At 35.3% G+C, this 17,850-nt stretch overlaps 1 protein-coding gene across 1 annotated transcript in view; it reads left to right on the top strand.

Annotated features, from left to right (window-relative positions):
* The window catches only part of CEP170 (centrosomal protein 170), a 105,094-nt gene that overhangs the window by 75,846 nt on the left and 11,398 nt on the right, over window positions 1-17,850 (top strand). The window contains exons 12-16 of the mRNA XM_075146544.1: window positions 1,367-3,196; window positions 9,258-9,492; window positions 14,380-14,527; window positions 15,972-16,139; window positions 16,450-16,538. Coding sequence (XP_075002645.1) covers window positions 1,367-3,196; window positions 9,258-9,492; window positions 14,380-14,527; window positions 15,972-16,139; window positions 16,450-16,538 — 2,470 coding nt within the window. The remainder of the gene's footprint in view (window positions 1-1,366; window positions 3,197-9,257; window positions 9,493-14,379; window positions 14,528-15,971; window positions 16,140-16,449; window positions 16,539-17,850) is intronic.

The following is a 17,850-nucleotide window of genomic DNA, read 5'->3' as shown; positions in this document are numbered from 1 at the left end:
AGGGGGATCTTACTCTATTCAGTAGCTTTGAAATCTGGTGCTGAATGTGTTTAGGAATGTAAGACTTGTTTTTCACTCCCTGTTGTAATGGTGTGCTGATATAACAGTGATTTGTTGTGTACCTATTTTAAGCTACTGTGAGAGCATAAAAACTTTACGTGCATATATATATGGTCCCAGTGTATACAGCTGGCTAAAAGAGTTTGGTTTCAGGGAGAGCATATCTCATGTAGCTCAAATTCTTGTATCTATGAAAACTTTCCTTTTTATATGAGAGCGATCCTAGCCCATATTATGGAACATATATACTGAAAGTACAATGAGGCAGGAAAAAATATCTTAGTCCCTCTGCAAGAATGACACAAATGTTCATGAAGTGTTCCCTTTCCTAGTATACAGTCACAGAGTGTCAGCAAGGTAGTAGTTAGCTCAAGGTACCACACAAACAGGCAATTGTTCAATCACAACCAAAATTATCCACGTTTCGAAAGAAATTCTGCCTGTTTGTAGCAGAGCAGGAGGAAAGGATATTGTTCTGTCTTTACACTCTTACCCTGCTTCTTAAATGACTCCTTCCCTTTTCCTGCAATATGCTAGTTTTAGGAAGTACACTTTTGGAAGATGGCTTTTTCTGTCCTGGTCACGTCTCTGTGATAAACCAGAAATGGTTCATTGCAGTAATTCCATTGCAACCTTTTAGACATTGCTTTCATAGACACATGCTCTGTATCAGCACCTTGGATTGTGTAGAATGAACTGTTCTTTTGTATGACACTCTTAACGTTCTGCTTAGAGTAATACAGAAATACTTTTTTGGTATATGTAATCGCTTTAATCAGGAGATACCCATTCTAAATTATGTTAGCACATGATTTTGTTGGGGTTTTATTATAAAATGTGTTGCAAGAGTGAAATGATAATATAGCTAGTTATGTACAACTTACTTATTATAGTTTGGACGTAATGTAATCCACAGAGTTTCCATTCTGTAATAAGAGGAGTGTTTCCACTCTTTCCTCTAAAGAGGAAATGATGAGAATAGGACAAGCAGTAATGGGCTAAATTGGAGAAAGTCCAGCTCATGTTAAAGAATAAGAAAATTATTTTAAGAGTTATCTACCCAAATAACTTATAGGCATAGTCAAATCTCCATCAACTGAGATTTTTAAGAACTTGTTAAATGTTTTAAACATATATTTGTCTAAGTATAATTCATCCTGCCATAGAACAGAGGGATGGACTAATGACTTTTTTCAGTTCTGTTTTATGTTGTTTTGTTAGTCTTACACAGTCTTAAGAATTCAATGTTTCTATTTCCCTTGCTATTGAATGACTTCTCAAATATTTTTTTCTTTCTCATTTTTAGACACAGACATCAGTGAATCTGGTATTTCCATTAGAAGCACTGGTTCAGCTGCTTCTATGACCAGCCAAGGTGAGCGAAAGAGGAGGACACTTCCACAGCTTCCAAAAGAGGAGAAAGTGAATGAAAGCTCAAAAGCAAAAACTACATCTCATCAGAGATCAGAAATAGGTGAAAAGCAAGACACTGAACTTCAGGAGAAAGAAACTCCAGCTCGTGCCTCAGACGCTGACAGCAGAAGTGTAGCTAAGTCAAGCAAAACAATGAATGGTCTTTCGCCCAAAGCTGCTGGAGACAAAGTTTTTTCTTTCCCCAGCTCTTCCAGTAGAGAGAGAGTTGAAACTGGCAGAGAAACTTCTGTGGTGAAACAAGCTTTAGCAAAAATTCAACAACAAGAAAGAAAGGAGCAAGGACACTGGACACCCACAAAATTATCCTCTACAAAACCTGCTTCAAACCAGGTTGAGAAGGGTAAGGAGGAGATTGCTATGTCACCCAAAACTTTGGATAATCAAGACAAAGCTCCTGGACATGTTACAGATAAAGCAGAAATGAAGTTGGCGCAGAGTGAGGGAAAAAGAAGAAAAAATGAGGAAGCTATTAAAGGACAAAGTCCTAAAGCATCTGGAGGAGATAAAAAGGAATCTTCAAAACCATTAGTGAGGCAAGGTAGCTTTACTATAGATAAGCCTAGCACAAATATACCTATAGAACTTATTCCTCACATTAATAAGCAAAGTGGATCTGCTGCCCCTTTAGCATCTGCAAACAGGATACGTGACAGAAGTGATTCAATGGACACTGATTCCAGTCTAGATACAACACTCATTTTGAAAGACACAGAAGCTGTAATGGCTTTCCTTGAAGCTAAATTGCGTGAAGAAAATAAAACTGATGAAGGTCCTGACACCCCTAGCTATAACAGAGATAATTCCATATCACCAGAATCAGATGTAGATACAGCCAGCACAATCAGTCTCGTTACTGGCGACACTGAAAGAAAATCCACGCAGAAGCGGAAGAGCTTTACAACCTTATATAAAGATAGATGTTCCTCTGGTTCTCCTTCAAAGGATGTTTTAAAATCTTCTGCAACAAGTGCCAGAGAAAAGATGGAAAAGAAAACTAAAAGTCGATCTTCAGATGGTGGGTCTAGAGCTGATGCTCGCAAAACTGTGCAATCCAGTGGAAGAATGAGACAACCATCAGTAGATTTGACAGATGATGACCAAACATCTAGCGTACCTCATTCTGCCATTTCTGATATCTTATCATCTGACCAGGAAACCTACTCTGGCAAATCACATGGAAGAGTTCCTTTTGCCTCAGCCGATGAACTTTTACATTCCAAAATGGAAGGAAAGTCAGCTAAATCAAAAACCTCTCCTGTTGCACTTGGGCAATCTAGTAAATCTACCACTCTTCCAAGACCTCGTCCTACAAGGACTTCTCTCTTGCGCAGAGCACGGCTTGGTGAAGCCTCAGATAGCGAGCTTGCTGATGCCGATAAGGCTTCAGTGGCTTCCGAAGTGTCCACTACAAGTTCTACGTCAAAACCTCCATCAGGGAGGAGAAGTATTTCCAGAATAGACTTACTTGCTCAACCTCGCAGAACTCGACTTGGCTCTTTATCAGCACGTAGTGATTCTGAAGCAACAATAACTAGAGGCACTGCCTCGTCTCGTACCCCAGAAGCTATTATCAGAAGTGGTGCAAGGTTAACATCAGCAGGAGATAGTAATAAAGTTTCTGCTAGAACTCGAGCCAACAGCATTTCTCGACTTTCAGATTCAAAATCCAAATCTTTGGCTTCAGCTCATAATTCTCCCTCAGGTATGTGAGATTATTTGAACTAATCTTATACAATACTAGATTTTTTTCATATGTGGTATTTTTTTTCATTTTTTAATTTTTTTTAAGGAACAATTCTTATGAAACATTTGTTGAGTGTTCGTTGATGCAGTCTTTCTCTCTGGAGTAAGAGGCTTCCTTGACAGGGCTTGTGGATGTTTCTCACTTAAAATCATGAAAACAAGGAACTGTAAGCCTTTAACTCTTTGGATTTTTTTTTTAACTTGAAACCAGTAACAAAGAATGGCATTGAGGCATTCAGATGTGGCAGCACTGATTTGCCTTAGCACAAAAACAGAGCAGAGATCTCTTTGCTCAAGTCATAATAGTAGAAGTTCAGAAGGTCAGCAGCAATTTTTACTACATAAAAGATATAATATTTTTTTGTAAGGTAGGCTTGTAAATATACTGAACAGCAAGTGTTCCCTGAGGTATACCCTGAGCATCTGTAGGAGAATTATATTTATAATTTTAAGATTAGCTTCCAGAACCTCAAAGCTGAGATTTGTTTGGTAAGAATAATAACAATGAAGTAACAAATGGAAAAATTAAACACAAACACTACCTAACTAAATATTGTAAAGTTAAGTACATTTACATTAAAATGTTTGCCTTGCCTTGGAGTAGTTTCTGTTCTCTGTTCCAAATCATGATGATTTATGATTGCATCATGATTTCCAAATCATGTTAATCTTCTTTTGTGTGGTAGTTCCTTTACTATAATATTATCTTATGTGTGGAAAGAAAAATTTGTACAATTGATTAATTTTAACCTACTATTCTGTTAGAAGTTAACATAACACTTCAAGTGCAAGCTATGTGAAAGGCTACTAGTTTTCTTCCAACAGCAATATTAAATCAACCAAAATTAAAATGTGGTAATTCTAAATAAGTCAACTTTCATGTGGAATGAATATCTAAAATTGATGTCCTCTTGCTTTTTGAATTGTAATACTACCAGCTTGACCTTATTTGAAGCCAATCCACAATCTAAGAAAAAATAAATAGAATGGCTTCCAGTTTTGTGTGTTGCTACTGAGATTATATATTCTCCTTTACTGCTTCCCATTCCGAGTTGATATAAACATCTGTGACACTTCAATTTCCCACAGTCCTACTGCCCTTTTGTTGCTTGTACATCATAAACGTACCTTCTTAGGATTCTTAGAAGTGTTTATTCCCCAGACAGGTCTCTTTTGGCTGTGTCATTTAATAGCTGAATAGAAATTTCTGTAGAGATACAAATGAGGTGTTCACTGAAATGTAAATCTGTTTAATATTATGACAGGTGTCTACAAAGATACAAAAAAAAGGTGAAACTTCAGAGACAAACTCAGTCTTTCCTTGTAAGATATCATTGGAAAAGTAGCATGTTTTCGATTTTAATGAAAGTTTTAAATTGATGTGTGCAGCCTGAAAGGTGGCAACATTAGGTCAGAGAAGAGCATCAGTTAAGACTGGTTCTATATGTTTACTTTAATAATCAACACTAGTTCACATCGTGTTATTGCTGATTTTTGAAAAGGTAAACCCCAGATGTTACTTGTTACTTCGCTGCTTCTTGTGTTTTTTCACAAAACTATATATGTATGTTTTGTGCCCATGTGAACTATTGCATGCTTCCTAAACTTTTCCCAGGTTGCTGCATTGAAGTGGTTTGCTGCTTCTGTTCAGGGGAGTGGGTGTACCTTTTCCTCCCAGTCTACTAGTCTATCACGGTCCTCTTTGTTTAATGTTCATTTCATTTACCTGCATTACACAGTCAAAGTTTACTGTAGCTTGTATAAAATACCCTGTTTTCAAGAGAAAAAAGATGCCATCTTCTCATGAGCTACCCCAACGTAATAAGCTAGATATTTTAAAAAGACCATTGTTAGAAAAATCTACAGTAGAAATAGCTTCTGTCACAAAAAGCTTTATCAGTTTGTGTATCAAAATCAGGGAGAAGCCTGTATCAATGTAAAGGCGAAAATCTGAAAGCAATTAATAAAGCAGTCAGATACTTTCAAAACAAAATCATGGCTTAATAAATTAATCAAGTCTTGTTACTATGTAAGTAAAGAATATTATTACTACTGTTTAGGATTTGGACTTCCAGATTTTGTCTGTATCAGTAAACTTATTATATAATTTTTTTACTGGGCTATTTAGAGTATACCTTAGGAAAATCTGAATTGCTTCAGAAGTGGTGTAATCTTCTAGTATATGTAGGAGTGTGTGTATATACATATCTCCTATTATATATAGGCCATTAGTTAGTACATCCCCATTTTCCCATTAGCATCTTATAAAATGATGCTAATAACTACCCAACACATCAAGTTATTAATATTACTTATTATTTTATCCTTAGATAAACATATTTAAAACATCTTTGAATAGAATTTTACTTGTATGCAATATATAAAGATGGAACGTAGCAGAAGCTTTTCGATCCAAAGCATATAATTCCTGAATTTAATTTTCTTTATAGAAAAGTCAACAATTCACTTAATTTTAGCACTTTTGGAAATTACTGATGAAGTGCCTGATAAAAGTGCCTCAACTGTTTGAATGTGTTTTACTTCAGGTGCATTTAATCAAGGCATAACAGTGATGTATTTTCTTCTCTCCCTGGACCTAGAAAGACTGGAAAATGAATGACCATTACCAATATAGGGTTTGGGTGGCTTTTTTTCTTTTACCAGAAGACTGGTTGCTATCGAAGTGTTAAAAATGTTCCATGGGTCTTCTCATTAGAGTTCAGTTAACGTTACCACATTGTAGATCACTAAACATTGGCAGCAGAATCTTGCTTCTTAAATCCAGTCTGCCAAAGAGAAAATTATTTCTGCATTTCCCAAATCTTTTTGAATGTCCAGATATACATGCCTGTAAAAAGGAGGCAAAAAAATGTAGTCACTGGGTTTTTTATTGTCTTGTACTTCATGTAGATGAATTGCAATATGATAACATTAAAATTGTCAGAGCTGTGAGCAAGTCCATAATTTCAAGAATCTTTTTTAGTCCTTGCTTACTTTTAAATGAAAGGGCAAGCAGATAAATGGAACATCTTGGATGAGAATTACCAGCATTAAAGTAATTACCAGAGTGTTTCTGTGGTAGGAGGCTTGATAACTGACAACACTGTGAAGACATGTGAAGCAGAATTAGTAATTTTATAGCACAAGCAATGAAAGATTTAATCCAGGCACTGAATCATCAAATAGCAGAGTGTGATCAATAAAAACAGAGAAGACCAAAGACCTTTTTTCACAATTGTGGAGGAAAATTGATGATGTTACAGAAGGAGCTTTGTATTGCGAAAACGAACAGCAGGATCAGATGTAGTGCAAAAGTACTAAGCTGCAACTGTAAAATTAAGCATTGAGTCAGAACAGAGAAACTTTGAGCAACTAGTTGTGTTTGGCAACTCTGCTGGCTTGCTGACCTAGCTATCATTGTAAATAACTAGCAGATAGGATGATCAAAGTTGTTGAGGTAGCTCTGGGGAAAAAAAAAAGGTTTGAGCATGGAGAGAAAACAACACTTTTTAACTGCACCTTAGTATTATTGCACTACTGAACACCAAATTTCAGGATCTTTGAAATGGATGAACCTTGAGAAGGCAATGCATCAATGAAAGTGGAGTATTTTATAAGGCATATGCTTAATAAAGTCTGTCCTCAGATCTTAAAAGTGAGATTATGGTGTCCAAATCATTAAACTTGCCAGTTTAAGGTGTTGTCAACACTTTATACTTCTTGCAGAGTAGTCACCAAATTAGGTATTTCAGCTGATTATTTTAGCCAGGGTTTTGGAGGATTTTCTGGTTATTGGTACTGATATTCACAGTCTTTGGTGTCCGAGATAACTAACTGCACGATAGCTTTCAGAAATCTACGTAAAGGATGATGACATTTTGGGGCTGCATAATTTATAAATAGTATTAAAAGCATATGTGTGCAAATGTATAATGGGAAACGTGCTTGGATATTGCTTGTCATGGATCATACAACTTTGAGATTTTTACTGTTAAGTCTACAATAACCTTTTCCCCATATTAATGAGAAACCCGTTGATAATATATAAATAAGCAACATTTTAAGGCCTTAAAATTTAATGCTCTTAAAAAATGTAGGGGGGTTTTATGGTACTATGTAGACAATTGTTATTGATGTCATTTCAGTTAGTATCTCTGAAATGTTTAAGCTTTTACAAAATTCAGTATTTTTGATTGAATGTATAATTTAATAATCTTTTCCTAAAAAGCATGGGTGGAAAAGAGGACCTAAGACTAATCTCATCAATATATTTTATTTAAGCAAATGCTTCTAATCTGAATGTTTTAATACAAATTAACATGATAAAACACTATTTTGTACACAGAGAAATCCAAGCTTCTCCCAGACCCAGATCCTGATGTTGAAACTTACAGTGGTAGAGTACTAGAAATCAAATCTGTTTCTGATATTTCACTTCTCATTCAATTTTTAGTTTTTAAATATATGATTACATATGCTCATTGTACAGTGCTGAGTTGCTGGACTAGCCCACTTGAGAGATTTTAAGATAAATTTTGTACTAGTTTTGACGCATATAATTTGAACCAGGACAAAGAATTTAAACAAAAATTCATGATAAAATGTGGGCCCAACTCATAAAGCTCTTTGGACTTCGGTCACGCATTGCTTGCATGCTATTGGTGGGGAAATGTGCTTTTTCTGCTTATGTTCTACTTCCCTAAGATCAAAACAAGTTTGAAACCTCTAAAAAGAGAACAGTAGCTGACTGGAGAAACATTTTCATTTTCTTCAATAAGGTTAGAATATTAAAAAAAATTGGTAGAACCAGACATGATTTGAAGCCCACATTTAAACCTGAAAAAAATTATACAAGCATATTTTTGTTTTCAGCGATTAAAAATGCATTATTTATATGAGGGAAGGGATGTAAGCTTATACACCAATGTCATATTCTACATACTGTAATCTTTGAGAGCCTTATACAAATCTTTTCTCAACTAAAAATTACTTTCATTATTTGTTACTTAAATTCATATTGATGTATACTTCGTTTGTAATGTTTTTTTAAAATGTTTCAGGAGAAATCATTATTACTTCTTGCATTTTTCTTATGCTAAAACCAATATATATTCCTTGAATCTATTACTTTTAAATTACCAAGAGGTGATCACACACTTTTTAAGATTTCTGCAGTAATTATAGAGCCTCATGAACGTCAGTGAGTTTGGGGGACTAAATCCCTTGCAAGAATTTAGCAGGTTGTCATGATGAGCATTCCTTTACACTTAGTGATATCTCTTCCTGCTGGGAATGTTTGAGGACAGCATATCTGAAATGCATTTTCTAGACTTTAGTAATTCATAAGGGGACGAGAGCCTCCTATTTAGTTTTAGTTCTCTTATACTTCAGACTGTCTTCAGCAACATTGCTGTATATGCTTGATGTGCTACATGTGAGAATATATGCTTTTTGCTCTGAGGGTTCTGTTTTTGTAGATGTGCTGCTGATTTTTATAACACAGTATTAATTTTAACATATTTATTCTGTACTAAATACATAATGCATCATCTAGGATCTTTATGCTTTCCTTATGTAAGCATGCATTCCAGGCTTGGTGCCAGCTCCATCCTTCCTTCATGTCTCTGCATTTTTTTGTGTATCACGTAAACCTTGAATGAAACTTGGGACAAAAATCTGCAGAAAAAGTGCAATCTGACTATATACTTAGATGTTAATGAATTGGGCCCTTGTTTTGTAATACTGTTTGCTTGAGCTCATATACAGTTACTGGCTTTTACATCTTATTTCACTCACCATTATACAAAGAGCATCCGTTTTATGTTTTTATTAATCAGTATTTATTATTTAACACAAATTTTGTAGCTTTCTTTTTAAGATGTAGTAAATAAACCTTTTGTGAGGTATCTTGGGGATTGATAATGAATAGTTGTGTATTTTTGTGATGTTACTGAAATAATATTGTTTTTTCTTATAAAAGATGCAATAATAATTCTTTTTTAATAATTAAACTAATTTAGTAAGTGCAAGATGGAGGCGCTTTCCTACAGATTATGCTTCCACCTCAGAAGATGAATTCGGATCAAACCGTAATTCCCCTAAACATACCCGTCTACGTACCTCTCCAGCCCTGAAAACCACACGACTGCAGAGCACTGGGACAGCAGCTCAAAGTAGCAATACATTCAAGCACAGAATAAAGGAACAGGAAGACTATATTCGTGACTGGACTGCTCATCGAGAAGAAATAGCAAGGTTGGTTTTAAACCTCTAAAATAACAAATATTTGTACCTGGCCAGTTATACAGGTACATATATAGGAGAAAGAGAGCTAATGGATTTTTTGTATCACTCTACTTATCATTTTCATTCACTAACTGAATGGGTAGTTTAAAATTCTTCTAATGAGAGACTGGCAGACAGAACACTCATGTTACCAGCACATCTCTTTCTAATGGAAAATGATAGTAATTTCTGACTTATGATAGTCAGATCCCAGAATATGAACTTCTGATTGCATTAGTGGGACTTGCAGAGGTACTTTGTGTAGAACTCTTGGTTGCTAATGGTGTATTTCCTGAGGATGAAGTGTATCTGGTTTTGTAGTACCTTTACATTCGTATTGAAGTAAAATTTCAGATCAATGCATAGGTGACAGAGAGAGGAAAAAGTGATTTTGGCAACGTGAGAGACCGTGTTCTCATTTTAATTTTTGGTTTATTGAGACATTATTTCATGTTAGGTATTTTCTTATTTGAATCATATGTATTCATCAAAAAGTAATTTTTTTTGTTGCAAGTCCCTGGCATTATTATAGGAATTCCTCCATTATTGCTAATAGCACTCTGCTTCAAGTGAACCAAGGAAAAGGTAGTCAGTTCTGCATTCTGGTAACCAATTATTCCCATACCATGCAATACCCAGGCAGTGAAGACTTCAAATAGCTTGCACTAAATAAATAAAACTATGCAAGTATATAAATGGTATTTAAAACTTAGATGCCAGTGTTCAGGTTCTGAACCTTTTCACAGAACTTAATTTGGAAGCCTAAACAAGAAAAGTGTTTTCCTTTTAAAATTATTCTTAACACTGTGGTCTCACAGATGTGAGGCATTGTGTTTTGCTTAGTGTGATTAATTATTTTTTGTCTCCTCTTCTTGGTAATATTTTTCAACATTTGTTTTACTAGTGTGGTCTGTGCAAAGGGAAAATGCTTAAGGGAGTCTGATAGCATCTTGATAAATCATGAAATCTTCAAAGGCATCTTCCTAAAACATCTCTTTTTTTCCAAGAATCTGAAGTTAGAGATGGATGTAGGGAGGAATGTGTGCATATGGGGAAGAAAATTGAGGATAGCCATAGCATATCACTTCCGCCTTATAAAAAGTGCTGCTGAACTTCTACTTCGCTGAAACTTCTTCATACATTTTGCTCATCTAAGAGAGATTGACCCTGGGAGTAATTGGCGATTCAGTCAAAACTTATTTGATGGTTAGGTTCGCAGGTTTTTTTCTTCCCTGGGGCTTGTTACCATTTTCTTCATTTAGATACTGGTTTTAAATTTATTTTGAAGGCTATGCATTTATCCTACCTTTTTCAACTACTTTATTTCCAGTGGAAGTGGTGAGAGGCTCAAATCGGTATTGCCAAATTTGTGATTGTTCATAGAAATCTCACACAAACTGCATATTAAATGATCATTAACCTTAAATGAGCATATTTAAGGTTAAGAAAGCTAGCACTCAGCAGTTGAGAAATACCAGACTACTGTCATCTATTGTCACTGCTTCCAACACCAGTTTCCTTGGTTAGCCTCTGTTGAGCCCCCCTGCTCTAGGTCAGTAGTTGATCCTTTCTGTGCCTCTGTATCTCTTTGTACTGATTTACAGTATTACTCCCCTGGCTTTAAGTTTAACTTCTATCCTTTATAAGATAATTTTTGTCTCTGCTCCCTTTGCCTTGCTAGCCATAGTCTCCCCTCTATCATTGCCTACCCTGTGGTTTTTTTTCCTTCCCAGCCCTCACTCCAACCTCTATGATCAGAGTCTCTTCAACTCTCTTTAGAGTTTGAAAAAAGGAAAGGATAGTTATATGTTCTTATTAAAATTGGTTGATTTAATTTTTTTTGTTGAATAACTGATTAGATTAGGCAGGTGTAAAGATAAGTATTTCATAAAATAGATGTGCAGCTGAAAGTAGTGTAGAGACTTATGACAAACATTTCATTGCATCCATGTTACCATCTTATTGTATTTTAACTGGTCTTCCAAGATTGACCCAGTTTGCACTTTTCACAGACTCTACAATTTACAGATGTTAATAAAATTGAAAAGTGGAAGGAGGTGTTTAAAAAAACTTAATGGAATAACTAAATTTGATCTAAAACCACTTTGGCCTGGAGGGAATATATACTCTCAGAATAACAGGAGCTTCACATATGTTTTATTTAAGAATTTTGAAGTATCATTACAAAATAAACTGACTCAGTGTACGAAGTGTGACATAGTAGACTAAGCATAAAAATGTTTTGGGTAATCCAGCAGTTCAGAACTATTACAGATATCTTAGAAGAATTCCTATTTCATTGTGGTTTTTCTAATACTATGGGTATTCTTTCAGTACAGGAAAATAAGAACTAGAGTTCCAGGCTGCTGAAAAAGATGGTCATGCTCTCCCCATCCCAAGCCCCGTGTTCACACCTTTTCCCTTGCATTGGAATCTGTGTCTGTCCCTTGTGTAGCTGCAGGAGTCTGCTCACCTAGCGAATCTGATGGAAACATTTCCTGGAGCAGGTTGGAGTGTTAGGGAATTTGAGGTTTATTTTAGTTTTGCCTCCCTGAATTGATTTGCCGTGTATGATTGCTAGGTCTGATGCAGGAAGCATTAGAAATCTGCAAGGCAACCTACAGTTGCAACAGAGTAAATAGTGTGTACCTAAAGCCTATGTCTCTTGTCCTTGATTATACAAAACATACTCCTTATACTTAAGCAGTACTTTCTGTTTCTAAAAGTTAATGTAGAATGACTTGACAACTTCATTTATGAAAAGTCAGGCCAGCTGGTTTCTAATTTTCTTTTTCATAGTGCTTTTTGTTTAGTGCTCTGTCTATTTTGTTTGTTTCTATACAGAAACATTATTGAGTACTGACTATAGCTTACTGTCACACTGAAACGAATTCCAGATTTTGTTCACTTGACTAGTGTTTATTTGACTACGACAATTGTCTAACAAGTTGCTTGCCATCCATGTTAGAGTTGTTTATTATGATATTTTCAGGATTCATTTGAATTCATTTTTATGTAGACATCTGACATTTTATGTAATTTTGATTGCTTGGTAAGGACTCAGTTGAAGTGGGTGTGGCATGTTGAAGCATTGCTGACTTCTGTGGAGAGTTAAGTCTTAGTTGATTGATACTACTTTTGATTATGGTGTTTAATGACATTTGTTTTCGGGAGGATTTACTGGTAATTGAAATTTCCTGGTTTTTATTTTCTTTACAACTATTCATTAAATACCAAAATTTGTCCCAGAAATTCGAACGTGATTATTAGCAACTTATCTGTTTAAGAAAAAAAGTGGTATGGTTGTGTGAAACAATGGAAATAGGTGCTCTAGTATCTCTACTAGAATATTAGCTCAAACCTTGGATTTTTAATGGCACATTAATATATAAGAACACGAAATATAAATTAAAAATGACCCAAAAGATGTAGTAATTAGGTTAATTTAATTAATGTAGTAATAGGCACTTAACATATTTTGATTTATTAAAATGAGCAATTGACTTGGTTTCTGCTTTAGTGTTCCAGTCTTTAATAGTTTGAATTCAGAAATACTGTCTTGAGTGGTCAGGGGTAATTGCCGCACATTCTTCTACAGCCTTATCCCGATTATATGTGTATCTGTGCTGCACAAAGTTGCACTTTATTGCGGATTGCTGATGGTTAGCCACAAAATCCAGTGTTGGAATTTGACTGGAAATTTCTCTAATTATGTCTGCCTTTCTAGTTTAAATCCTGCTCACTCGGTCTTAAACTGTCTCTAGGTCAATGGTGTTCATTCTTTTTGACTTGAAGACAGAGTGAAAATAAAGAGCAGAAAGAAGCTTACCTTTACAAGCACTGGCCAGCATGGTGTGCATCACTGTCACATGGCTGTGCAAGTCCTTCCGATTAAGTGGCGGGTGCTGCTGTTACAGAATCCTTGGTGGTGCAAAATTAGCACTGTTGACTTCTATGCCTTCGATCCTCTCAGACAGAAAAGATGATCACTTCGTGGGCTGCTCTGAATTCTAGTCTTCTGAATTGATTGATCCAAGCTGGAGATTCAGGGTGCCATAATTAGTAGAGGGCTTTCAGCTTTTGCTTTGGTGTTGTTTTTTTTTTTTTTTTTCTTCCCCTGCTTCTTTTGGGTAGTCCTGGGGAGGAGTAGCACAAGCAGAGCTAGGCAAGCTTCCTCCCTGTGCTGAGCAGGATACAGAGCAGAGCTATTTTTTGATGTGATGGGTCAGAAGAAAGGAAAAGGAATCTTCAGCTGAGAATTCAGATGTATTTGTGTAGTGCTATCATATCCAGGTTTTTACAGGCATGTTCTGTTTTTCCAGCTAGAAAGCTTGTCTTGACTAAATTTCAGGATTTAGGGTACTGGTCTGGAATTTCAGACATGTAAGCAGCTTGATCTGAGCAAGCTGCAGGGCTGCTAGATAAGCAGAGTTCCTGAAGAAGTTCTTACCAAGTAGGTTAACTGAGGTATAAATTAAATATGTTATGGATATTTCAGATTTACTGCATGTACACAGGTCATCTGTGCAGTATTTTCAGCATATTTCAGTGCATCCCATGTGTCGGATTTACTGCACGTTGCACACATCTCTGTCTGGGAATCGTAGAAAGAAAACAAGGATGTCTGTCTTTTGAGATTGCCTTCTACCTTCTTCCTCTAGAAAGGCACGTTACTAAAAGCTTCAGTTAAAAATTTGCTTTTATGGTTCTAGAGCTAAACTTTCAGTGTAGAAGGCCATACACGTTTTCATAGCACAATTATCAGGAACTAGAACTTAAAAGCTCAAAGATGCAGGTTGGGCTCTACTGGTCCAGAAGTATTTGTAGGGAAGAATGTAACACTCTCTTTATTACTAGGATCAGTCAAGATCTGGCTCTCATCGCACGTGAAATCAACGATGTAGCAGGAGAGATAGATTCAGTGACTTCGTCAGGCACTGCCCCCAGTACCACAGTAAGCACTGCTGCCACCACCCCTGGCTCTGCCATAGACACTAGAGAAGAGGTAGGAGATCTTCATGGAGAAATGCATAAGGTTCTTCCTTTTCTTTATTTCTTTTGCTTTTAGCATTTTGCATAGCCTTTTTTAGTTATTTTCACTCAACCCGTATGCATGATCTCTACATTGTTTTTTGATTTAAAGTTCCTTTATGTTTCAACAAACAACCCAGAAATTATTCTATGAACACAGCTTGTCAAAAGGATGCATACTACCTGTCTGTCTCTTTTTTTCCACGAAACATAGGACAAGATAGTTATTTGTTTCTTGCTTCTCTGTAGCCTTAGATACTGTTGGATAGTATCTAAGTGCATTTAAAGATGCTAGTGTGTATGCACAAATATATATAAATGTATACATTTAATACTTTGCATAGCTATTAAAAACAAAAAAGTCCCTCTTTTCACAGGTGACATTAAAGTTTCATCTTCTGAACACTGGAATACTTAGGTACCATCAGTTAACAATAACTCTTTCTTAATAACGTTGTCAAAAATGGCCTTGAAATAAGTTTGCCTTCTGCTTCTAATAATTCTTATTTTCTTTTACTATCTCTGGTGTGCTGTTCTATGAATGTATTGACTAACTTGTTCTAGTAACCATCACAGGTCTAATGCTGGTAAACATGTTAATCTGAATTAAAATCATCACTTTCTACCATATTACGATTCACCCTAATATGTTGTAAATGTTTACTGCATTTTTTTCTTCATAGTATTCCTTTCAAAATGTGTTTATTCATTTTTGTGTGCATAAAGTTTGGTTAATACATTAGTTTACTGTGTTTAGTGTAATACTGTCATTTTCTGTGGAAAAAAAGATATAAACAGTGATAAGAGATCTGTGAGTTGTGTACTTAGAAGAATTGTAACTGCACTCCCATAGATTTTGTTTTTAATTCTCATGGACTTATGGCTAAACTTTAAGGAAGTAAAGTGTTCATTTTCTCAGATCCAGTTAGATCGCTCTGATTTTTCTATTATTAAACAATTATTTTCTTCTTAAAAAAATACTGTACAGTGTGTACATACTACTGCAGGTGGCAGTATCTCCTTTAAGTAGGTATAGGTGTTTCTGTAACACTATGACTAATCTGGAGAAAAAACCTAAATTTTATAGTCCTGTACTTAATTCCATGGATATATTCCATTAATCAAATGAATAAATTATTCAATACCAGTTTATAGGTAACTATTATGTTACCTGTCCATAAGCAAAATTTCTGTGGGGTAGTCTAATTTGGCCATGTATATCTGGTATTTGAAAAGACAACCTTCATTTTTACAAGGTATTGTTACATAAGAGATACATCATTTTATACTATGCAAGACAACAGAATGATTTTTATTTGATAGGCTTCTTGTAAACTGTTTCAGAAGGAAAAAAATATTAATCTGATCTTGCATGTATCCAGTAGGTTTCATAAACTGCATTTTTCTTTTACCCCCAGTTGGTTGACCGAGTATTTGATGAAAGTCTCAATTTTAGAAAAATCCCTCCACTAGTGCATGCCAAACCACCAGAGGGGAATGGTCGGCCTAATGATGCTAGACCTCAGCTAACAGATGCCCTTGATCCCCCAACAATTACCCGGAGAAGGACTTGGAGCAGAGATGAAGTGAGTACATGACAGGATTCTCTCTAGTAATGTGTCTATTTTAAGCTTTTACAGTTGTCTCCCCACTTAATATTCTAGACACTATCCTTTCTTTCCTACCTGTAGCAGGTGGCATTAATACTGGAAAAAAATATTTGTGTATTATTTAATTTGCAAAATGTTAAAATATGATTGATTGTATATGATACTAATTAGAACACAAGTATGACTTTTTTAAAGATAAAAAAAAAGATTTCAAAATATATGGAATTGTTTGTATTTAATTCCCATTAAACTAATAATATCCTTTTTTATTGAAAACCTATTGCAGGTTATGGGGGACAGTTTGCTGTTGTCCTCAGTCTTCCAATTTTCTCGCAAGATAAGACAATCCATAGACAAAACAGCTGGCAAAATCAGGTGGGTTTTTAAAAATTACTGTTATTACTGAAAATGTTCTGCTCCTGTCAACATTCCTACTTGTAGAAGAGATATGTATAATACAGATAGAGGAAATGTATTTAGTAGCAACTTGTGTTTTAAAAAAGCAATGTTACCTATGGCCTTTTTAGCGTTCAGAAAGATTTGGGATTAATAATTTTTCCACTATTGCTTGTGTGTATTTCACATTATATGAAGATAAATATCAGCAAAGTTTACATACCCATCATACTTCCAACAGAGGAGCTGTTCCAACACATGCAAATGCTGTGCAAAATCTACACAACCTCTATGCAAGTCTTGTAAAACTCCCTTTCTTAAAAGATAAGATTAAAATGTTGCTGAACTGTAAAACCAGGCCTTGTATGTTTGCCAAGTTGTTGTAGGGATCACCTGTTTTAGGAAGAAAAACAAATGGTACAGAGGAGAGCAGTTTCAGTAAATCCTTCTGAAAATGAACTTGCTCTGGAGACAATGTGGTCACTATTGAGTTCTAAATCTAAAATAATGGATGTAACCATCTGTTATTTTTAATCGAAAATTCCTGCTTAGATAGTTAGATTCCTGCATAAAATGTCGTAGTAGCTTACAGGAAGTATAGACATGTCAAAAATGATAACATGTTGCTCTACCATCAGCTCCATTTAACTTGAATGAGTGAGCGTACAACCATTTGGTGACCACTTTGGTTGACAAGAATAAATGAAAATTCTAAATACAAAGTTCAGGATTGTATAATTCACATGTCCTTCTTCATGTCTTTGTGCAGTTAATAATTTTAAAATAGAGTACATTAAAAATAAGAAAGTCATTTGGCTGAACTTCATGTATAATTTTCTGAATTATACATGAGGAAATACTGTAGTTGATCAGTTTGTCTAGGAAGTGTCAGATATTGAAATCTTAGATGGGTGACAGATTAATCACCAAATCACAAATTTATTCCAGCGTAGGGTGATACAGCTAGTAAAAGCAGCAAAATACTAACATATCTGAAGCTTATATTCTTGTGGGAGTACCAAAAAAGACTTGACCGTAGAAATCAAAAAGAAAAAAAAAAAATCTATATAAATCGGTAAAAACTGCAGGTTATCTGCCATTTCTAGTTCTGCTGTTTCTAGCAGGAAGAGTATCACTGAGTGAAGAATCAAGTCTTTAAAAGCCTGCAGCCCATTCTTATTATTTCTGTTCTAAGGTTTTTTGTGTGTTGTTTTTACTGGTGGTTACAGGTAACATTTGTGAGTACCTTATTTCCCCTATCTTGGAACATGTTCCTGGACTGATATTCATC

The sequence above is a fragment of the Calonectris borealis genome, chromosome 3 (assembly GCF_964195595.1).
Source record: "Calonectris borealis chromosome 3, bCalBor7.hap1.2, whole genome shotgun sequence".
Taxonomy (NCBI): Eukaryota; Metazoa; Chordata; class Aves; order Procellariiformes; family Procellariidae; genus Calonectris; species Calonectris borealis.
Note: the sequence above shows the minus strand (reverse complement) of the source record. Positions and strands in the feature narration are given on the sequence as shown.